The following is a 24690-nucleotide window of genomic DNA, read 5'->3' as shown; positions in this document are numbered from 1 at the left end:
GTGTGTGACGTGTACGAACAGCCATCTTATGAGAAATATCAAGGAAAACATATAATTTTTTTCAATAATTAAAGAAGTATAGTTGTTGGCATCAGGAGGATGTCTGATAATCGGTCTGTACACCAGTCCAACTATCGTGGCTGGTTGTACAAGTGGACAAACTATTTGAGAGGTTACCAGAAGCGTTGGTTTGTTCTGCAAAATGGACTTCTTTCCTATTACAGGTCAGGATGCAAATCAGTTTTGCTCCTTTAAATAGAAACTGTGATCCATTCATATTAGATAATGAAGAAGTACAATTTGTGCGGCAATTCATATCTAAAGTTTTGTAAATTTTTGTCTAACCTCCTCGCACAACTATGCTAGTTTTTAGGTTTCTTAAATGTTGCCCCACCTCCAGAGCTGTGCTTAAGCTAATATCTTTAATCATCTCATTATATATAGACATAGTTTACATCTGTAATCTTAGTTTATCTCCAAGAAAAATTTGCTGCAGTGTTACTGATTATAGCTCGTACATGTTGTTCATTCACCTTGGTTTTAATCATACCATTGCCAGTTAATAACACAATTTACTATTAGTTTTACTTGCATTGTCTTGCAAACTGTGCGTATACTTCAATGATTTTAAAAATAGCATATTAAGTGTATGTGGGGAGGGGGGGGGGGTCTATCTGATTTCCTCACAGGAGCCTATAATTACTAATCTGATTATGGCCTATTTTTATTTTATTTCAGAAATCAGGCAGAAATGGCTCATACTTGCAGGGGTACAATTAATCTCGCAAATGCATACATCCACACAGAAGACTCCAATACAATAGTCATCTCCAACAGTGGCACCCACACATTTTACCTCAAGGCAACTTCAGAAGTAGAGCGTCAGAAATGGGTGACAGCCTTAGAACTTGCCAAAGCTGATGCTATCAAGCTTAATGAACCTGGTAATTTAACATCATTATTCTAAGAATATTATTAAATACTACATACAAGTTTGTGAATACAGGTAAACTTCGGTATCTCGACATCGGATATGTCGACAACCTGGGATATGTCGACGTCCTTCCGCGGTCCCGGCAGTATTTACTATATAAATGATTTGCGAAAACTCTGATATGTCGACCTCGGTAATGTCGACAACCCGGGTTATCTCGACGTATATTCAAAGTCCCAAGAGCAAAATTTACCCGGTATATGTCGACATCGGCAATTTTCTGCTCTACTGAACCTACCTGTTTGTCAGATAGGGTCGCTTGTCACGCACGGACGACTCCGGGTATCTCGACGTCAAAATTTCACACCTTTCACACCCATGTTTTGACTGCACGGTGCTTAATTAATTCTATAGATTGTGTTTGTAGGTGAATCCCAAGCCCCGTCGGCGTCTTTGAGAAGTTAATTGCTTAATGTTCAGCTTGGGTAATATCATTGCTAAATCTACGTGATTCTGCGTAAATGTACAGACGGTTATTTATATCGAAACCTACCATAACTTTTAAATTTGAAAAAGGTAACTAAATTACAATGAATAACAAACACACTGAATAATTCAAACTAAGGAATTAAAAGATGTTTTAATGATTTTTTGTAGTTAAAATGTATTCAACAGGACACAATCCAATAACGACAAGATTGACCGAATCAGTCGTAATTCATGCATTTGTAACATCACTACATTAGTTTAGATACACATATCTCTTAAAAAATAATTTAATATACATTCTTCCTGAATGAAATAAGAGAAAAAAATAATCCGCATTTAATTTTTTCCGTATAGCGGATGTCGACTTTATACGGTTCGAAGTTTATAGAGCGCATTTCGTATCCTGCTCTGACAAAAAGGCAAGTTACACGCGAATGATGTAACTTTGTGAATTTAGAAAGATTTCGATTAAGAACACGTTTTATAAACAAGATTTTGAAAATAACTTCTTAGATTTTTAATAACTATAGAGGGAATTCTGAAATATGTTGAGCTACAGTCTATATTGAGGTCATGCACATATAATAAGCTTGTCTGTTTTGCTATGCAGTGAAATCTTGGACGTCAAGTCTCAACTCTGATATCTCGACACCTCAGATATCTCGACATTTTCCGATGGTCCCGTCGATGTCGAGATAACAAAGTTTACCTGTATATGAGAAGCATTGTGCTCATAATGCATGCATGAAACCATTTTGATGAATGACTTCTTTGATCATGTTTAAGTACTTGCATATATTTTAATTGAGATATATTAATACTAATGCAGATTAATAGCTCTGCCTGCTCATCTGGAGCAAGTGGAGGAGAATTTATGCTATACCAAAAGCATAGACATTGGCTAATTTTCTGGAGCAGGTCTTTTAAAGTAAATGTTTGGAATTGATATTTTTATGGATGATGCATCAAAGGATGTATACTACTATTGCTGCATTTGCAGGTTTTAAATTTTTCAAAACAGATCCTTTTCCAAGTAAATGCATCTGAAAACATGGTAAACCCTACTTGGGCCAACTTGCATGAATGATACACCTGAAAGTGCAGACATCTGTCTATCCTAAGAAACTATAATCCTGGCTTGGACCAAACTGCTAGGAATGATGCATCCAAAGAATATTATGAGTCTACTCTGATACTACCTATAATCAGTATATTCTGATTGTATGTATAAAATACAGTCAAACCTTGTTACCTCGAACTCGATGGGACCGAGAAAAAACTTCGAGATATCCGAAGATTCAAGATATCGAGGGTAAAATTCTTAGAGGCTAAGTGTTTGGGACTTCCAAATCAGTTCAACATATCCATGGTGTTCGAGATATCAGTGTTGAGATACCGAAGTTCAACTGTATTAAAAATTATTAAATAATGATTTTTCCTTTTAGAGCAGATTCAGATAATAAACCTTATTTGAATATATTATGTCTAGGGATGCATACTAGGATGACTCTTCCTTGATTATGGTTGACTTATGACAGGGAAACCTTTGTTTTTATCTCTGGTTGTTTATTTTAGCAGACAGTGATGAAGAAGTAGAACCAGAGCCCGATAAGAATGAGTTACAGAATATGGTAAAAACATTGACATCTAAACTAGAGGACATGAATACATGCAATGATCTAATTGCCAAGCACGGCAGTGGTCTTCAAAGAGCATTAACAGAGCTGGAGTCAATGGATAACCCTAGTGAAGCTGGTGGAAAACTGAAAGTCATAAATGAAAGAGCAACCATGTTTAGGATCACCACCAATGCTATGATCAATGTGAGTTTACTACCTTTTATTATATAAGTATGAGCTAGCACCCTACCGTACATGTATCTTGATGAATCTTGAGGAATGTTAGCATTTACTTTCTGCTTATAAAATGCAGTAAAATATTGTTGACTTATTTTCATAACACCTTCCTTAATCTATTTTTAGCATCATATGTTGATACAATCAAAAGTTTAGAAGATAGTTACAAGGAAAATAGATTTGGAACATGTATAAAGCAGTCACTTACATGTTTTGTCCTTACAACATTGCTTTAATACTTTTTCCTAGAAGTACAAAATATTTTTAAGACTAAATTCAGTTATGTTTTTGAAAACATCCCACATCTTTAACCTTAGCCTCTACATACCCTAGCCTCCTTTTGGTATTGAATAGTATGTCAAAACCAGAAAATGACATCTTTATGTCTTTTATAATTTAATTGCAACATGTTATATTTATAGTATTTTCCTTATAAAGTATGTTGAATCTGGGACATTCATAATATCATAACACAGAGAGGTCAAAAGGTTAAAATAATTTATTTTGATGTCATAAAATTTGAAAGCGGTACATGTGCAACACCACAAGCAAAAAAGAAAAAAAAAAAATCACATTCACATTGAATAGCAACAGTTGCTCCATCAATTTAGCTATACAAATGTGGTGTGTATTCTTTAAACAGGCATAATTTATTCAAGTGTTACTTTTTCAATTTACTGTAAAATTGTTAAATGTATGGTAAATATAAGAATTGAATAACATGCATGTTCAATTTGCCAGCACAGCTGTCTGTCGATGTAGTGGATGTACGTCAAAAATTTACAATTGAATGCAAAATTGTCAGACTGGCACTACAAATTCATTTCAGTTGATGCTGCTTTTGATCAGTGAAGAAAAATTAATTAAAAAAAAGAGTTACAGGTGTATCAGAAATGCTATTAAATTAAACACTAGATGGACATCAAACTATGCTGGTCATTGGCATGTGAGTCATATTTTTTCTAGTTACAGATACTGTTAAGTTAAACAGTTGTTGATGTAATCCAAAATTTATGTTTTGCTGCTGGGTAGGCTTTAGATAAAACAATGTTTATAGAGCACCAAAAATATCCCAATGAAGCAAATAAGGCATGACATATGTGTACTCCAAAATGTGCCGTATCACACTCCAAAATGTATCATATAACACTCTAAAATGTATCATACTATCATCATGATCATATAGTACTCAAAAATGTGTCATATAGCACTTTAGAATGTATCATATTACATACCAAAATGTATCATATCACACTTCAAAATGTTTCAGACAGCACTCCAAAATGTATCATATCACACTCCAAAATGTATTATATCGCCCTTCGAAATGTATCATGTTACATTCTAGAAATAATGTATTTTATAGCATCTTATAGTTTTCTTATAGATTTATTGAAAACAAACAATTGATATACATTTAAGTGGTATCTAGATATTACGCAGGGATTTAACAAACCACCTTCCAATCAAGTTGCAGTAGTGGAGCTAATAATTGCACTACATTATCTCCACATCATCTTATTATAGCCATTAACCAAGAAATCTAAATATATGGTAGATCTCCAACTCTGTACAGCACCAATTATTGACAAGATTTAATTTACACTAAATGCCTAAAGCAAAAAAGAGGTACTTTTAGTTTGTAATGTCAGAGACTATAGATATAAATTTTCTTTTTGAATAAATAGAACAAATTAAAAATCTATTTGTAAAATGTTTTTTGTGTTTCTTCTTTGGTTTGACTCTGCTCCTCAACCAATCAGCTTTGAAAAGGTTGGCCAATAGGTGAGGACATTGCTTAATGCTGATCAGAATGTTAAATTCAATGAAGAGCAAAAAGAATCAGGTTTTTAAAATGAGTCATATTTCTAGTTTTCTATATAAATACTTAGGTTTGGGCAAAAAAATTGTACTCAGTATTTTTGTAAATATTCCATCAACATTTAAGGAATGTTTTTAAGTTTGGTGTGAGTTATTGTTGTGTAAATCACACAGACTTGTCACTAGGCATATTTCATGAAGCACACTAAACTTAAAAACATTCCTTATATTAACATTTAACAGGTTTAAAAGCACCAAAAATATACTCAATGACTGAATTATTCGCTGCCCTATATCGTTACATTTTTATTATAAATGTCTCTAGCTTCATTGTGATGTCACTTTAGCGCGAGTTTCTCCGCATATTTCTGCGCGTGAGTATACACGAAAATGGCATTCAAATCAATTTCACAGTTGGCTTAGTAGAAAAACACAGCAAATGTAAATATTTAAGTTTACTAATTTAAATTTACCTTCTGCAATCAATTATAATCATGTTAGAGCAAGATTTGATTTTAGAATGTTAAGTGATGTAATGACTAAAGTCAGTGTCTCATTTTGTATTTGAGAAAATCTACATAAACATGATTAACTTGATATTGATAAATATTGATATTGTGAGATTAAACATTCATGTTACATGAACTAGATTAATTATACCCCTTTTTTATACTGTATGGAAGTCATTTACAGATTCAAACTTCAGTATAAATAATAGAAGTTAGGTAATGTCATTGCCATTCTTATCAGGAAACTTTATCGTGTTATCATGAAGGAGTATGACCTTGTTCATGTAGACAGAGGATATAAAAAGTACTGTCAATTAAGCTGTATTTCACTGACTGGAGACTTACATATTTACATCCAAGAATAGAATTTTATTAGTACATCTCACCCCATCTGTGGATTGTCCAGGTAATTCTATGAAAATGACAGAATGATCTAGAAATGTCTGTTGATTCTAAGTTATGGAGTGTAGAAATAGAAGTCACTTGTTGTATCTAAGGAGGATCGTATGATATAGATAATCTGTGCTATATTTAGGCTTGTGGGGAGTACCTTGATGTAGCTCAGAATCAGGTGAAGAGACTACAGAAGATTGTCAATTATGAACACGAACAAAGGATGAAGTTAGAGGAGATGGTGGAGCACCTTGCCAAAGAACAGGTTACTTTGGAAGCCAAAGCCAAACAATCCATGGGACAGGCCCCAATCAAGAAAGGTAAATTAGGCCAGTAAAACTGAACAAGCCTTTAACAGAAGTGGAGACACAAAGGAACAATATTATGTAGGGATATGAGGCACTGAATAATTAATAGTATGTTGTAATTATTGACCAATCTTTCTGTAGAGTACTTTAATACTGTATCTACAGTTTATTGGATTTCATTTTTTGTGGCTGATCTTAAGGGGAGAGTGAAATAAAATTAGCTACCATGAGAGTTTGGTATTTTGCAGAGTGCTTCTAATACATATATTACAATTTCTCTGTAGGAGTAATTTTTGATAATAACTGCATCTATCAGTTTCAACTTTGGATTTATAGTTATGCTAATCAGCAAAAAGTACCGGTATATTTAAAAAATGTAATAATGTTAGTATGATGGTGATAATTTCCTATGAGTATCCTTTTTTCTTTTGTAGGACCTGGGGGGTCAGATGAGGAGGACTTCTATGATGCTTTGGATTACCAGGCTGAGGAATTTGAAGTTGCTCTCCCTCACACTCAAACAAAACACAGGTCTGCTATAGTTTTCAGTCAGAACATATACATGTATAAATGTTGCAAAACTAAAGCACAAATATAAATATATATATATATATATATATATATATATATATATATATATATATATATATATATATATATATATATATATGCCAATATATGGTGCATTGATTAAAATTGTAGCATGTGCATGACCTCAGCAATCAGTTTGATGATCATTGATAGATATATAATTATAAATATGCAAGCATATTCTCCTATTTTCATTAGTTACCATTGGCTATTGTTGAATTTGGACTGAGATAAGATATAATCCACTTGTCCGATAGTTTACTGTCTCACAATTAACCAGCTAAAATTTGATTTTATATCTTATTATTGTAAAGCATGGATTTTTTACAGAAGGACAGACAGTAGTTTAAGTTTGATTCTATATCTTATTATTGTAAAGCATGGATTTTTTACAGAAGGACAGACAGTAGCTTAAGTTTTGACAGCCAGGCTGATGAACGAAGCAGTGACCTCAGCAGTGAAGCTGAAGAATCCGAGGGACAGGAAGCCAGAGTCTACTCCCACAAGTCTAAACAGGGGGCCTCCAAACAGGTCTGCCATAAAAGCTTTTATAGAGCACCTAAACGGAGGCTCATGTCATTACAGTTAAAGCACATCAAAAGTGATGTATTATATATGTAGCACTCAGATATAGAATTTAACTCTGAATTTGCCCTTTCCCCTAAAATTTAAGTATGAATGTATTATACTGTAAACTCAATATTCAGAGAAAGAATTCCATACTTAAGAAGCATAGTATCATGAAAATTACTAATCTCATCTTTACATGTAAAATTACGTACTGTAGTTCATCTAGATAAGCACTGTATTTTTAAAATTTTCTGATGGTTCAAATTCTTTTCCAGCCTACAGCAAGTGTGAAATCTCGTGTCAAAAGAAATGCCAGTGGAGATATGAAGAAGAATGGGGACACTCAACTTGTGGTAGCTAAACCCACCACAGTCCGAAAAGGAGCTCGAGTAAGACGAACAACGATCCCACCAAAGCCAAACTACAGTCTCAATCTTTGGAGTATAATGAAGAACTGTATAGGAAAAGATCTCTCCAAAATCCCTATGCCTGTAAGTTATCCCTTTGCCTGTAACTTATCCCTATGCCTGTAAAGTATCCCTATGCCTGTAAATTATCCCTATGCCCGTAAGTTATCCCTATGCCTGTAAGTTACCTTACAACATTAATTAATTGATCTGTAACTTTGACATCCTGGCAGCCCACTGACAGGTTGAAAATGTTAATTTTGATCTCTCTTGCTACTTATAGAGGAAAGAAAATACATGTACTATTCATCCTCTTTAAATGCTGTGTTATAAAATGTTTACATTGGTTTCTTGTGTCATCAAAAGGGATGGAAATCTATTTAATTAATAAACAAGATCATAAACTATACAGATATTTTATTTGTGAACAGGTAAATTTTAGCGAACCATTGTCCATGCTGCAGCGTTTGACTGAGGATTTTGAATACTCGGACTGTCTAGATCGTGCAGCAGCATGTGAGGATTCGGCTGAACAGTTGGTCCATGTGGCAGCCTTTACAATCTCTTCTTACTCCACTACCACCAATCGTACCACAAAACCATTCAATCCTCTTCTTGGAGAAACATATGAATGTGACAGAACAGATGACCTGGGCTGGAAGTCATTCGCAGAACAGGTACAATAGGAATCTTAGTAGGCATAAAATATATTGGAGGTTTTTATGATAGGTTGCTTGATAACCAAATAAAAAAAAAAATTAAGGATAGAATTGAGAAAATTTATCTGATGCTGTGAAAAAATTTTGAAGAAGAAAAACTTTTAGGTAACAGAAACTGTTTTAGAAATGATCTGGAAAGGTTCACAACTAGTCCAGTCATTTAGATTTCTTGCAAGTAATTTTATTCTCTTGAGTTGTCTTATTTAACTTATTTTAAAAGACCTACAGGCTGAAAGTGAAAGGAATTACTGTCTTATTCAGTGTTTATTGTAAGTTTCTTGTATGCCTAGAAGAAGAGTCCATCACACTGTGTAGTTTTAAAAGTACATTGTACTGGTAATTATAGAGATTTGAAAATTATGTCAAATAAATCATCTTTTTTCTGATGTTTAGCAAAAAAAAAAAGGAAGAAGATTTTTACCAACTAGTGTAATTATATATGTATATAATATGAATAATTGTGAGACACTCCTGACTGGACACTGACCCAGCATTGGGCTAAGAAAGGTAAAATGAATTTGATTGGTTGTTTGTAATACTAGGTTAGCCACCATCCGCCCACAGCCTCCCAATATACAGAGGGCAATGGATGGTCATTGTGGCAGGAATTCACAATGGGGAGCAAATTTCGAGGAAAATATCTCCAAATTATTCCTCTTGGTAAGAAAGTGCAAATTCACAGAGTGTTGACGACTTTGTAACCTCTAGATCCTAGGTGCTGGTCCTGCTGTATAGACTCCTAGATAAGATGCCATTTCAGTAATGAGTAATTATAAAAATGATTTTGTGGCAAATGATAAAGCACTTTAATAGTATGTATTTTCTTTTTTATCAGCAAGGTAAACAACCATATGAAATAGCATCTTGTCTACTATCCTTTTTACCTGAAACACTCCTGGAAGACAAACAAGAGAGCAAAGCAGAGTACCTTAGAATTATTTTTACATTTTCATTATTTCACATGCTTTCATAAAAAATATAGATTATTTATTTATATAATCTTTTATATAATCTTAAAAGCTTTACTTTGCTATGCTTTCTTGCTTGATACAGAATACATTCACAGGGTCTTTTTCTTTTGGTGACTTTGGTTGATTTTTTTGCCTGACTTTAAGGTGGGCCATCACCCCCCTTTGGCTGCTGTTCACAGAGAGGGAAGAGAATGGATACTCTACCAGGAGATGGCTATAGCTAGTAAATTCAAGGGCAGTTACTTTCAAATAACACCCCAGGGTAATACGTTTGAATTCTTTAAGTAGCCATCTGTGTGTAAAGGGAATGGCTTTTGGTAAAGTTATGCATTCTTATCCCTACTCACGTACACAGTCTTAATCTGTCTTGCTTGCTTCCTTATAATTGTCTAGTCACTATGTCTTTAGAAATTTGTGTTGTTGGTCAAGCCATATTCCAGAGTGAGACAAGCACAAATGCATTTGTCTTCCTCCCCCTTACAACAAAGTTGTGAGGAGATATGGTGTTTGGTCAGTTTGTATGTTAATGCATTCATATGAATATAGTGGACACAGTTGTAAAGTTAACCATTTGATGTCCAGGCTTATACTTGCTGTAGGGGTACTTGAAACCTTTTGCAAAAGAGTCATAAGATCAAGGTCAAGATAGTGACATGCGTTTCTTGTTTTAAGAGTGACATTGGTTTTCTTAGTCTCATACATACTGCAGGAATGAAGTGAACACAGGAAGAAGCCTATTGAATTTTTTTGGTAAAAGGTCAGAACTTATTATGGTAACAAGGATTGTTTTGACAAACAGGACATTTTGAGAGTTACTTTTGCAAACTGTACTTCAGCCACTTATAATGAGGGTACATCCAAGAGCTCAAAAATATTGTTAACTCCTCTGACTGCTTTGACCTGACCTTTGAATAAACGATTTGAAGATTTCTTTATCAGCCCACTTGCATCCCCTAATGAAGTATGGGGTTAATGGTTCAAACAGTATACCGAGTCCACATGACTATTTTGGACACATGGTCACATTAATGTATATACTAGTCAATGCTTTATCGTGTTGCACTGTGTTGTCAGGGATAACATTAAATTCAAAGGAATTTATATCTTATTCAAGCTTTTGTTGTTGTTTTTCTGTTTCACAATTTCACTGAAGATTTACTCTGTCATTTGAATAGTTTATTGACTTGGAATGATAAACATGTACCAGGCATGTTTGTAATTGGGTGCATGTTTAGATAGATTGTACACAATTCTTGGGACTAACCATAAAAATCAAGGAATTATAATAAACATTTCCAATAAGAAATATCTCAAAGTCTAAGCCAAGCTTCTAATCACTAATTTGGAATTTTTTCTGTTATTGCAATTTCCTTAGAAAGGTGGCGATAAAATAAAATGTAAAATTCAAGTAATTTTAGTATTATACGGTCTAGGTCAAAATTTGAAGAAAAAATTTGTCAGAAATTGAGTTATCTTTCTTAGCAGAGAGTATTTCTTCCATGGATAAAAAGGTATAAAATAAAATTAGGCAGGAGATTGTAAATAGGAAATGCATTCTGTATAAAAATCTTTGAAAATTCATAACCCTTATTGCTTACTGTCGCAAATTGAAACATAGTACTAGGTAACTTTAGTTTGCTATAAATTAGACATGAAAGCAGCACCTGAAATTGGTTTATAGTTTTGAGACAGACTTAAGCGAGCAGGTTTGCCCAGGACCTGGCCACTGCTTGTTACATTGATCATTTCCTGTTATTTCTGTGTAGGTATAGCCCACCTTGTATTTAAGAAGTCAGGCAATCATTACACCTGGAGAAAAGTTACCACAACTGTTCACAACATCATTGTGGGCAAGTTATGGGTGGATAACCATGGTGAAATGGATATAACCAATCACAAAACACAAGACAAATGTCATCTCAAGTACTCTGCCTATAGTTACTTCTCCAGAGAAATTCCAAGAAAGGTGAGAGATACATGTAAATTTTTAATGTCCTGTTTTCAATAAAATTTTTAGATTGATATATGAAAAAGTTTGTTCCAAAGAGAGCTTTTGAGATAAATTCGGAAAAATGATCACGTTAAAAGTATGTCAGACTTCAAAATGTAAGACAAATATATACACATACTTGATTATGACAGGTTACGGGGGTGGTGACCGATCAAGAGGGTGCTGCTAAGTGGGTCCTAACAGGAACCTGGGACAAAAGAATGGAGGCCGCCAAGGTGGTGCACATTGACGAGTCCAACAAAGGAAAGCCTGTGTTTGAGACGGGCCCACACATCTGTATCTGGGAGAAGAGGCCATTACCGTGAGTTCATTGTCTTTATAAAATATTTATATTTTTGTTGGTCTCATTTAACATATGCAGGCAAATTTTTCTTAGAATTATTTTTTAGCAATTGCATTTTAATAGATATACTCTTCTCCTTTAGAGTATATTATGAAAACAAAGTGTTTTTTTTTTTTGCCAAATGAGGGTGAAAAGAACAAAAATGATTCAGAGGCAAAAATTTCAAAGAACACAATTTTAAAGAAACAATTTTGCATTTGAAATAATTAAAAGAAAACTTATTATAATTTCTCCTTTTTTTCTTTTAACATTTACCTACAGGCCAGGAGCAGAGAAGATGTATAATTTCACATCACTGGCTGTGACACTTAATGAACCGGAGGAAGGCGTGGCACCGACAGACTCCCGTCTGAGACCAGATCAGCGGGCCATGGAGGAAGGAAAATGGGACGAAGCCAATAAATTCAAACTACAGCTAGAAGAAAAACAGAGGGCTGCCAGGAAAAAACGTGAAGCTGAGGCAGAGGAGGCAGCCAAAAGGGGTAAGGAGGATAAAAGGGGTAGAGGGATAGCTTGTGGGAAAGGAAGAAAAGTAGAGGGATAGTTAGTGGGTAAGGAAGATGAATAGGAATTCAGGGATAGTTAGTGGGTAATAAGGATAATGACAGGGTAGATGGATGGCTAGTGGATAAGGAAGTTAATTAGGGTTGTATCAATATATTGATATATCGATCCGTATCGATATTCAAGAATGTATCGTATCGAAAAAATAACTTCCAATACGTATCGGGCAGACAGTTTTTCTTATAATTCTGTGAAAACGTTGGGAATTTCAATCGCCGAAGATTATATTTAACTGTTTTTAATTAAAACTGATCAATAATGATATAAACATGAAGGAGATAGCACATAATAAATATTACAAAATACATGACAGCTATATTTTAACATGTTGGTTTTACAGTTGTTAAAAAGTTGGAATTTGAAGTGTATTTTGTAATGACAGTGAGAAAAGAACTTAGAAATGGGTTATAAAACATTCAGTTTTTATATATTTGCATAAAATGATTAACAAGACTTTTTTGATAGACTTGTTAAAGTATCCAATATATCGCATATCGCTTTATAAAATATTGTGTGTATTGATTATTTCAGGAGAACCAGTTAAAGGATACCAGGCAGTGTGGTTTGAAATGAAACAAGACTCTATTACAGGAAGTCCCATACATATGTACAATGGACGATACTGGAATTGTAAAGAGAAAGGTGATTGGTCAGCTTGTCCTAACATATTCTTATAGCTGGTGTGATAATTTAGGAATTGTTTTATTACCAAAGTAGCCAATTGATCATGACAGAAGTCTATCAAAAAGAGATGCAGGTTTTAATTGTGATATGAAAATTGAAAAAAAATCCATTGGTTTTGATATATTAAGTATTTGATTATAATCAATGTCTTCAATTGTTATGGTATAGTCAAGCAATGTATACATGATTGTGTGTGTGAGAGAGAGGGTGTGTGTGTGTGTGTGTTTCTGTAAGAGAGAGAGAGAGAGAGAGAGAGAGAGAGAGAGAGTCCACTATATGAGTTGATGGAGAGACATTAGTACAAAGCAATAATAACAAGATTACAGTGATAATCCTCATTCACATTCATTCATCCACATATTCTCAGTTGATTTTGATTAATCTTTTACAAATGGTTCAGTTCATTCAGTTTGGTGCCATATTTTACTTGTATTTTGTACTGTGTGTACAGTAGATCCAGACTATATCCCTGGCTATGTGTATGCTGTACTGTACAGTAGATCCAGACTATATCCCTGGCCATGTATATGGTGTACTGTACAGTAGATCCAGACTGTATCCCTGGCCATGTGTGTGGTGTATTGTACAGTAGATCCAGACTATATCCCTGGCCATGTATATGCTGTACTGTACAGTAGATCTAGACTGTATCCCTGGCCATGTGTGTGGTGTACTGTACAGTATATCCAGACTATATCCCTGGCCATGTATATGGTGTACTGTACAGTAGATGCAGACTGTATCCCTGGCCATGTGTGTGGTGTACTGTACAGTAGATCCAGACTATATCCATGGGTGTACTGTCTGTACAGTAGATTCTGACTTTTCACTGGCCCTGTGTATTTTGTAACTATCCCTGATCATGTGTAGATCCAGACTGTGTATCCCCGGTCACAGAGCTCTGAATTTTTATTGTTACCCAACATTCCTTTCTTGCCTTTGTTTTATTTATTCAAGTCTTTTTTTTATATATATAATTTAAAAGCTGACCATTTTTATGACATGAAGCAGGAGTTGATGACATGATAATGTGAATTTATAGCAGTGTTGTGATGTTCATGTGGCTTTTGCTCAGTATGCATCAATGCATTACCTCTTGTAGCAAATGTTTGTTTTTATGCAATGAATATATCAAAGTTTGACTTTTTATTCCCTTGATTGTACATAAAGCCTTTGTAAATCATTGATTTTGTGTAAATTCAGACAAGAATTAGTATAGCGTAGGAAAGATTTGTGAACACATGCACTGCAGTTCGTTGATTATGTGTAATCTATGATATAATTTGGGATTGCAGTATTGTGATTAATATGCATTGCTTGAATTATATCATGTATGTATATATATAGGAACAAGTCACATTGACTGCATATTTTAATTTAAAAAAAACTGTGGAGTAAGAGTCCTTTGACATTGACAGTTTTGATTAATATATTGTCTGGTATTACTGATGTGTTTGTAAATGTACGAGAAAAACATTTTTTTCACATTTTGTAAAAATTCATGTTGATGGAACAGGACGGTAAGATAGAATGTTTACTTTGTAAACTCTTCAATATATTAGTACAATGTTGTTTGTTTTATTGCTAATATATTTTAGAGTGGTTTTAAGTGGAAGTTTTCTCAATATATCACGCAACACATTATTACAAGGATCTCTATGAGAGAGAAATGTACACTGCTATTGTAATCTTTAAAATGAATTTAGTCAGTTTTAACATGGGCATTCTTGTTTTACAATACCTTTATGTGTATTCAGACATATATCACTATAATCATATCTCAGGATTAAGTGCATTATGATTTGTGTGGCCACTGAGTTCTGTGGAAATGACTGGAAAAAAAAACACAACATATTGATCAAAATTTTTATCGAAGTTTTGGAGGCCCACACTATTGCAGCAAATCATGCAGTAGATCTGACATAATCAAAATCACCTTTTCTGGATATATATAAATATTACCTATGTATTCCCATTGCAATAATTTTATTGAGAAGCATGTCATCATGTGTAAAAAGTTTCTCAAAGAAAAAAAAACAAATAACTGGATTTTGTTCTCATTGGTTGGGATACTGTGACACTGTATTACAAGACTTTGGAAATCACATGTAAACTTCAGAGTTACAAGGACCATATTTGATGAATCATACATGTACGTAGCATGCTAATCAGTTTTTGTATATGTCGGATACAAGTGTATTTTCTTTTTCATTGAATACCTGGGGTAAAAATTCCAAGATAATATAATGAGGTATGATATTGTTGATATGCCCAACTTATTGACATGTATAAAAACGCTTGCTCTTTTACTAGTCAGCACAAGCTTGAGTGAATGTTGTAGAACTCTGGTGAATCTATTTCACAAGCTTGAGTGAATGTTGTACGTAGAATGTGAACTTCAGTGAATCTATTTCACAAGCTTGAGTGAATGTTGCTTCTCTGGTTAAGCTATATTGGTCATATTGGACCTTTTTGAAATGTTAAAATAAATGAAAAATAAAACACACTGACGTCGTTGTGTTTAATGCCTCAGGCAGATGTTACAGTGACAAAACCAAACGCACCTCTATGTATCAAGATGTATCAATATTTAAGAGGAAAAATGATCGAATTAGGATACCTCCTTTTTGTTGAAAGCTTATTCATAATCAGTACTTGGTTGACCATCCCATTCAAGATTAATAAAAAACAATGTCATTAAAACCTCTGTGTGTTTATTTGAAATTACAAAGATATGTTCTATTTCTAAATTCAGAATTTAAATTCCGATTGCCAGAGTAACAAGAGGAAAATAGGCCACAACGCTCACTTGAGCTACCTTGGTCGTACTGTTCTACAGAACACCTTACTGTTCTTCAGAACAGTGCCCACTCTACCTCTGGGGCCATGATTTTAAAAACTTGAATCTACACTACCTGAGGATGTTTTTATCCTCGTACAAACCTAGCAAAGACTTTCAAAAGCTGTTTTTAATTGACTCTTTGCAATTTTCCAGTGAAATCTGACGGTTTTAATTTTGTAATTATCAAAATTAGATTTGGGCAAGAAAATAAATGCATTTTTGTGCTAAGTATTTTTTCTATCGAAATATACGTAAAGTCACGTAACATTGCTCTTTAAGAAGGATCTTATGAATAGATAGATTGCCTATGACGTATCTTGCCTCGGAGCTATTCCCCTTGCCCGCCATCTTCTAGGTCAGAGTACTAGTAGTGAATTTTCACGGCCAGGAACACGTTAAGTTCCTAGACAGTACCGTTGTCAGAAACCTTTAAAGTTAAGCACTGAAACTGGTTCGTTGTCATGAACATACAGGTGAGGTTATGATAAAATCTGTCCGGTGTCATGCAAAAGATACAAGAATTTATACATAATGCCTAAAATTTAACGTTTTTGACGAATTCTAAGAATAAATTTGAATTTTGGGAAACAGATACAACATTCAGTATTCCATACAAAGATTTATGTATTTGATATCTTAACACATTTTGAGGAGTTTTGGTTGGCGATCACATGCCCATGTGTGAGGGCATGATCGTGAGCTGGAAAATTATATATTTCTTATATTTAATTCATCGAAATGGTACTTTTATTTTAAAATATGAAGAGAAACTTCATTTTAAATGTATTAGGCAACTGACAGCCTTTTGTAGCTAACATGTTTTAAGAAATCGCAATTTATAAGCAAAAAGTCCTTTGTCAGTACATGTTAAGTTTATCTGGTCCGGTGTCATTTTTCTTAACATGCAAGTAAATCAATAAAATGCAACAGAAATGATCAAATATATGCTTAATTTAAAAGAATACAAATCATATTACAGATAATATTGAATCTAGGGTTCGTCTTAAAGCAGCTCACGCGAACTTGTTAACTATTCTGCGATGTTTTTATTTTCAATTCATTTTCTCTTAGGAACCTGCATCCTAGCTAGTATGCGCCGGTGCTAGATCCGCCTTTGGTTATTGAGCAGATTTTTAAAGAATTTCTGTATACCGTATATTCCAACTTTTATCACCAATTATGCCCCCACCCTACCCATGGGGGTTATGATTTGAACAAAATTGAATTTGTTTTTGTTTGTTTGTTTGTATTTTTAATATCCCTCTAGAAAATTTTTCACTCATAAGGAGACATCACCACTTGCCGGTGGAGGGCCAAAAATTTAGACCTGTTCTCGGAACTCAGGGCCATTGAGAAGTGTGGGATCTTTTTCGTGCCAGAATCTACAAAATTAAAAGTACACTATGTACTTTCACATAAGTATCATTTCTTCTGATCCAGAAGTTCTTGAGAAGAAAATTTTGAAAGAGTTATTCTTAAATATTCTATTTAAACTTTGATCACCTATTGTAGCCCCCCCCCCCTTCCCCAGATATGATCTGAATAAAAATGAATCTACACTTTATAATAAAGCTTTCACATAAGTTTCAACTTTTCTGACACAATGATACTTGAGAAGATTATTTAAAGATGTCACTAAATTTACACTAATTCTTAACTATACATGTACTTCCTTGAAAGAGGGCATGACCATTAGTTTGAACAAAATTGACTCCCTTTATCCATGTTTGCTTTCTGGCAAGTTTGGTTGAAATTGAAATTGGCCAGTAGTTCCTGAAAAGAAGCTGAAAATGTGAAAAGTTTACCGACAGACAGAAGGACAACACAAAAATGTGATCAGAAAAGCTCACTAGAGCTATCAGTTCAGGTGAGCTAAAAATATGTCAACTCATACACCAATTATATCGGCACTCGTATGAGAATTAAGCAAAAAAAAAAAAAAATGAATTCCAGATAACATTACTACTGAACAAATAACTTTCAATCTAATATCCATGTATATCTAATGAGAAAAAAAGAATAGACTGATTTTTCAGATATCTCAAGAACTACGGTATTTTAACATATCATAGTCAAGTAAACCAATGCTGGACACAATTTTCTGAGCAACACCATTTCTCCCTACAGTATTGCGAGTAATGCTAAATACAACTTGTTAACTTATTTATCAGCCAAACACTTTGTCTATTCTTCTGTCTGTCTAGCTGTCTGTCTGTCTCTCTCTTTCTCTGTGTATGTGTGTCAATATCTCTCTCTCTCTCTTCACGACCTTAGGCTGCCCAAAGTTAATTCTATGTTTAACGTCACCCGTGCGCGTAGGTTTCAGAGAAATTTGGCACTTTGAAAAAACAAACAAATCCACATTTTTTAATGTTTCTGTTCCGGTTTGCTCTTACTTTTAGCACCTAAAAACTACATTCCATAGAGATAGACAATACTTGGGCCCTCTTTGAGGTATATTTGAGCTGAGTCTAATCAGTCTATCATTTAAAGATACAGGTTTACTGAAAATGATTATTTAACAAAGAGTCTGTACATGATTACAAATACTTACAGTATTTTAATTCATGTAGATGAGTAACGACTCATTTGTTTGAAAATTCTGTTTGTTTAATTTTTTTTCTCCCGCCCTCGTAGGTTTTGAAGTTTATAGGTGACGTTAAACGTAGAATTAATTTCAGCCAGCCTTAGTAAATATTCAACACAATATATCGGCGACAATATGTGCAAATGTTCACAGTACATATTGTTGCCGACGACAAAATGTGCCCATGCTTGACTGTACATTTTGTCTTTCATTAAATAGGAGGAAGAAAAGGCTCGTCTCGGTACAAATTGTCGCCGGCGACAATATGTACCAATGGACGACGATATGTGCAGTCAGGGTAGGTACATTTTGTCGCCGACGACAATATGTACCGTCACACTCCTCTTTTTGATGGCATGCTTAACAATACCTAAAACAACATAAGATCGTCCTTCGTAGTGTATAAAGTACAGTAGCGACAACGGACCGATGACAACGGACTGAATTTTCGTATCTTGTCATGACAACGGACAAAAAATGAAATAAATCAAAATTTTCAATTTTAATGTTCTCATTTTTCTGTAAAGGCTTACAACATGTCTTGATACTGTCTGCACCAATTGGTGTGTATATTATATATTCTATTTACGAAAAATATAACATCTTGGTAGGAAAATGAATCAAATCCACAAGTGATTTCAACAGGGTTAATGTCGCCAACGCAAACTCTTCTTTTATTACTTCTTTTGAACGGCCGAAATTCATACAACACCAAATGAGGTGTCAGCCCTGTTTCCCATTGTAATTTCAGACATTGTTATAGATAATTTAACTTGAAAAATGAAAAACTTCTCACAGTCTGTCTTCTCAAGTCATGACACCGGACAGAATTTATCATAACATCACCTGTATGTTCATGACAACGAACCAGTTTCAGTGCTTAACTTTAAAGGTTTCTGACAACGGTACTGTCTAGGAACTTAACGTGTTCCTGGCCGTGATTTTCCTCTTTGAGCAACCAATTTCAAACATGCAAGCCAGAAATATTGGGGGGGGGGGGGATATTTACAATATTAAGATTATCAATTAAAGAAGCTTTAACAAACGTATATTCATAAGAAAAACAGCGTCATCTTCGCCTCAGTGCCCAGTATAACAAATTGAACTTGGTTGAATAATGAAGGGATCTGGGGATGTTGACCTACAATATGGCGGCCATGGGGAAATAACTCTTCCTTAAATCATCTAGATGGAAAACTATCCATATTCCCGACTGACCGGGAATATCCATAGATATCATCGTTCCGATGAATAGATGCTGGACAAGACGGTTTTGAGCATCGTGAAACCTATTCTTAATTGTATATTTATGAATGATGGGCGAGGTTTGATTTGGCAAATTTTTTTTAGATCAGAATAACTTTTGTTAGGAATGTATTTTTTTCACTCGCTTTATACTAGAAGTTATCATATTGCCTAAAAATCTAATAATGCATGATATTTGCGGTATAATTTTCAGGGTAAACTCAAAGAATTGTTCACAGAGATCTAAAATCATTATATTTCAATCACGTCTGATGTTTCAAACAGAATACAGCAGAAGAAAGGTAAAGAATCAAACGGCGAATTTCTTGATATCTCATGAGGTCTGCAGAAAAAGACGATCAACAATTGATGGTTTTCCTTGATATAATTCTGTTTGAGAAAAACATATGGTTCTGAAGTAAAAGAATAAAGAAACAGACCGGGAACACAAACGTCACAGTTATGCATCTGCCACCCAAACAGCAAAGATACGCCGTATCTAAGTCAAATCTAACGGAACTGAGCGAGTAGCCATTTGTAACCTACACCCTTAAATGACCAGGGCGCATGCGCATTGTACTGGAGATCTCTGTAAAGTAATCACCTTGGAAGACATTATTATTGATGCAAGAATACGTGTGAGGATGTTTGACATTTTTCACCTGATTTGTGAAAGATCCAGTTTCCATTCGACAGAAGCTAGAGGCGTTAATGAAAAGAGAATGTAAATAAGACCTGCCCTACTAGCATGTTACACAGAAACATACCGGTAGTACAAATCCATTAGTTACATATTAACCATTTTCTTGTTCTAAGTATCATTGTACTCAGCACCAACTGTTACTAAAATTACCCGGAACAATTTTGTTACATTCACAAGTTTTAGAATTCTGAAAAATCAAAAACGAAATATAACAATAACAATCTACTGATATACTAAAAGTAGTTAGTACTGACTTACAGTCTTACGTATACTTCTATCATTAACAGAAAAATTGTCTTGTAACGTATATATTCTTATTTATTTTTAAAAATATTTTTGTTTTTGTTGTTTTGTTTGCTTTTAGTGTCAAATTTCTTAATTTAAATCTTAAGCAAAAATGCTGAAAAATTATCGGCAAAATAAAACAGAATTTCTAAAATATATTACAATCTTGCTAAAAATGGGGAAGCACAACCTTTTCTTTCAAATAGATCACAAATGAATGAATATAAACATATTTTATTGATACATAATTGAAATATCGTAAAATAGAATTATACAAATATAATCCAGTTTGAATATATATATTTATAAAGAAGAATCATTCCAAGAAACTGTTTGATTAAACATTATCTAGAGCTAAATTCCGTGTCTTACATCCTGCTCAACAAATTGACACACACGTGCAGGACAGAATTCTCTCTCTCAAATTTTAGGAGTTTATGAAATGCAAAACAGATTTAAATATATCCATCGATCAAAGTTATTTGAAAAAAAAGTATACTTTATGACATTTTTTAATATACCATGCAATTAAATATCATTGATCAACCTTTATAGCATTTGTTTAGTAAACGCTTCTAGTAAAATTTGATTGACTCGTTCACGTTTCTCGCTGTGCCAAATGTCAGAAGCAATATTTTAATTGCCTTTCGCGGTGTGTAAACTTCAAATCTTTCGGCAACAATGGACAATATGCATATAGCAGGTTGCCTTCAACTGCAATTTCACGCATTCCCACAACTGATCGCAAAACGTGGTGTTTTAAAGCCTTAAATTAAAAAGAGAGAGCTTGTAATCGCGACACACGGTAAGACTTAAAGACAGATTTTAAATAAAGTAACATATGTCGATGTTCGTTTTGTTGGTGGATTTATTACTCTGAATATGCCCATTTTGCATGCACCCCGGCTCGAACTGGTAAAAAATTATATATATATATATATATATATATATATATATATATATTATATAAATATAGCCCTTTTATGAGGTCTATCCATAGACATATCGACTTCACAGAAAAGCATATAGACTAAGCACGAAGTGCAAAGTCCGGCAATATGCTTTTCTGTGAAATCGATATACCTATGGGTCGACCGAATCAAAGGGCTACATTATTATTTTATTTGAAAAAGAAGAAGACAAATTCTTTATGTAGGACTTTGTAAGTTTTAGACTTTTCACCATTATAATTAAACACATCTTTGGATTTTCCCTAAGTTATTTTTAGTAACTCAAGTCAATATCGTAAAATGTAATTTTGCACGTGATAGCAAGCAAACCAATCAGATGTATATATATATATATATATATATATATATATATATATATATATATATATATATATATATATATATATATATATATATATATATATATATATATATATCTCACTCGGCAAACCTCAGCCGATTGATGCAGGGTACCGTACTAGTCCTCGACCGAATACTGAAGGGTACCGTAGTCAGCCGAATTATCGAATTATATATATATATATATATATATATATATATATATATATAGATATATAGATATATATATAGATATATATATAGATATATATAGATATATATATATATATATATATATATATATATATATATATATATAAATTCTTTGGGCATATGATTGGTATATAAAGTATTCGTATCTTTTCTATCGGTTAACTCCTCTTGTTTTTACTTTAAATTATCTGCCCTGATTATGCATGTGCTGGCATTTCGAATTTATTATCTAGCTCGAATGATGAATCTTTATGACATTCAATCATCAACTGACGAAAACCATCCAACCTGGAATTGGCTTCTGGATCAACTAATTAACGAAACCCCTCAATTCACCATTGCTGCCAAAGCTAACACAGACTGCTATTGTGGTCTAACGGGAAAGATAATACTATGGTTGAGCTCATCATTAAATGAATTTAGTGAGATTTCTAAGTTGTTTGACCAAAATATTTCTAACTATTTGTATCCACAAATTAAGGAGTCCGCTCGTAATATTTAATTAGAGGTGACAGGTACTCCCTGAAATTAATCAATATATTTAATTGTATAATAAAATCACCAATACACCATGTACACTTCGTCACTATTATAGTGAACATTCGAAATTGTTTCTTTTATTTTGATTTTGAACCATTACCCACGCAAGGAACCATTAGTCGCTGTTTTGGGAACATAAAAGACTGTATATAGAGAAATTTAAGATTATTTCCATGAACATAAAGTCATTGCGTGTTTTTAAGCTCTCTTATAGTAATGACATTCCCCTCCGCCGATTACTATTGCATTGCAAACATTTATTGAATGTTGATTTTTTACTTCGATTACATATATAAATATATATTGTATACAATAAAGAATATTTTACAATAAATTTTCAGAACACTTTTTTCATTGTTTCTTGTTTCATCTTTCTTTCCCTCTTTTCTTATTTTTTTTAGTTGGTTTTGTTTTTGTAATTTGTTTGTGTGTAATTTGTTTGTGTGTTTTTTTTTTCCTTTTCTTTCTTTTTTTTTTTTTAGTTGGTTTTTGTTTTTGTAATTTGTTTGTGTGTGTGTTTTTTTTTTTTTTTTTTTTTTTTTTTTTAAATAAAGTTTTTGTTTTACAAAGATATCAGACAATTTTAATGGGTACAACTCTGTTCAAACATACATAATTCATGAACTGAAAGAGATTGGAAGAAAACATTATCTTGATTTGTAACTCTTTGTGTGGGTAACATTTGGGAACATGTGGAATGTGCAACTGGCATGACTGAGCAAAATTACCTGTATATTCTCATATATGTGACCGAGATTGATTATGCAGGTGACTCGAGCAATTGAACACATTGTGTTCAATTGCTCACCTGTATAATCACGTGGCGTGGTTTCATTCCTAAATTTACGTAAATGTATTTAATTTCATTAAAAACTGTTGTGAAGATATTATGTTGTATATTATTTTCTATGAATTTACTGATGAAACTAGATTTTTGCGAACTGTGCAATCCTTTCGAAATGAAGGTAATGATTTTGAATGGTAAAATTGTTAAATATACATGTACAAATCAAATTGTAAATAGAGCTGTGATGTCACAAGGAAAACCTATACAGTTAATTGAAATTATCGACGGTTTATCAGGTAGCTGAATTGATTTCATTTAGTGGAAAATTCTATCTGTCGACAGTGAACATTGAATTATCATTACTCTGTGTAATGTCCATCAAACGCATAGAAGACGTTCCCAGTGACGGGGTCAAACACGATAGCGCGTGCTCAGAACTGACATCCGCTAGCACCAAATGTGATAAGGACTTTGATTGGTTGTCACTTTCTGAGATAAGGTCTTTGATTTGAAGTTGCTTTTCATTGTCAGATATTTGATAAAACAAAACTATCACATGCTCATTGTAAGGTACAGTTTATTCTTTGTCAAAAGAGTTGCTAAAATCCGCATTTTTGTCAGTGATATATTTTTATTTTTGTTTTGTGGTAGAATTCCATATCTTTGATAAACATGTAGATGTTTCTTCCTGTACAACCTGTTCATCATAAGTAATAGATAACCATTACATATTACACAAATAAGCACTAAAATCAAGTGCATTGCTAAGTGTTTTGCTATCGTGGGATTCCCTGACTCTAGAAAAGATATTTTATGTGAATTTCGTATTTGCTTCTTATCAGAAAAGGATTTGAGTGGAAATACTACATCTGTTCAAGCTAAAAAGGTCGTTTAGAAGCATTCTTTATCCCGATCTAAAAAGATCGCTAGATTTGTATCCGAATAAATGTTTATATTCGACGCATCATGTTTATACGTAGTGTTAATTTGTGAGAGGAAACGGGCTACGAAAAGCTATCAACATCTTGC

The 24690-nt window shown here is 33.5% G+C and overlaps 2 protein-coding genes across 2 annotated transcripts in view; both read left to right on the top strand.

Moving 5' to 3' along the window:
• Nucleotides 1-24690, top strand: part of LOC133171812 (integrator complex subunit 2-like) — a 275651-nt gene that overhangs the window by 10806 nt on the left and 240155 nt on the right. The gene's annotated exons all lie outside the window — the stretch shown is intronic.
• LOC133172413 (oxysterol-binding protein 1-like) lies at nt 41-15676 on the top strand. Its single transcript, XM_061307292.1, has 13 exons — nt 41-224; nt 739-944; nt 2999-3246; nt 6145-6322; nt 6745-6841; nt 7297-7432; nt 7747-7962; nt 8310-8555; nt 9140-9257; nt 11335-11534; nt 11711-11880; nt 12184-12404; nt 13018-15676. Exons 1-13 carry the CDS (start codon nt 100-102, stop codon nt 13161-13163), a joined length of 2307 nt encoding a protein of 768 aa, XP_061163276.1. The 5' UTR covers nt 41-99; the 3' UTR covers nt 13164-15676.

Source organism: Saccostrea echinata, unplaced genomic scaffold, assembly GCF_033153115.1.
Source record: "Saccostrea echinata isolate AGI-Se365-2 ecotype Australia unplaced genomic scaffold, CSIRO_AGI_Sech_v1 ptg000054l, whole genome shotgun sequence".
Taxonomy (NCBI): domain Eukaryota; kingdom Metazoa; phylum Mollusca; class Bivalvia; order Ostreida; family Ostreidae; genus Saccostrea; species Saccostrea echinata.
This window is presented reverse-complemented; position numbering and strand designations above follow the sequence as displayed.

Excerpts from the sequence above, each read along its gene's own strand:
- LOC133172413 (XM_061307292.1), top strand. The coding sequence starts at position 100 with ATGTCTGATAATCGGTCTGTACACCAGTCCAACTATCGTGGCTGGTTG. Across the intron at positions 945-2,998 it reads TATCAAGCTTAATGAACCTG|CAGACAGTGATGAAGAAGTA; the intron begins GTAATTTAACAT and ends TGTTTATTTTAG. Across the intron at positions 9,258-11,334 it reads TCTCCAAATTATTCCTCTTG|GTATAGCCCACCTTGTATTT; the intron begins GTAAGAAAGTGC and ends ATTTCTGTGTAG.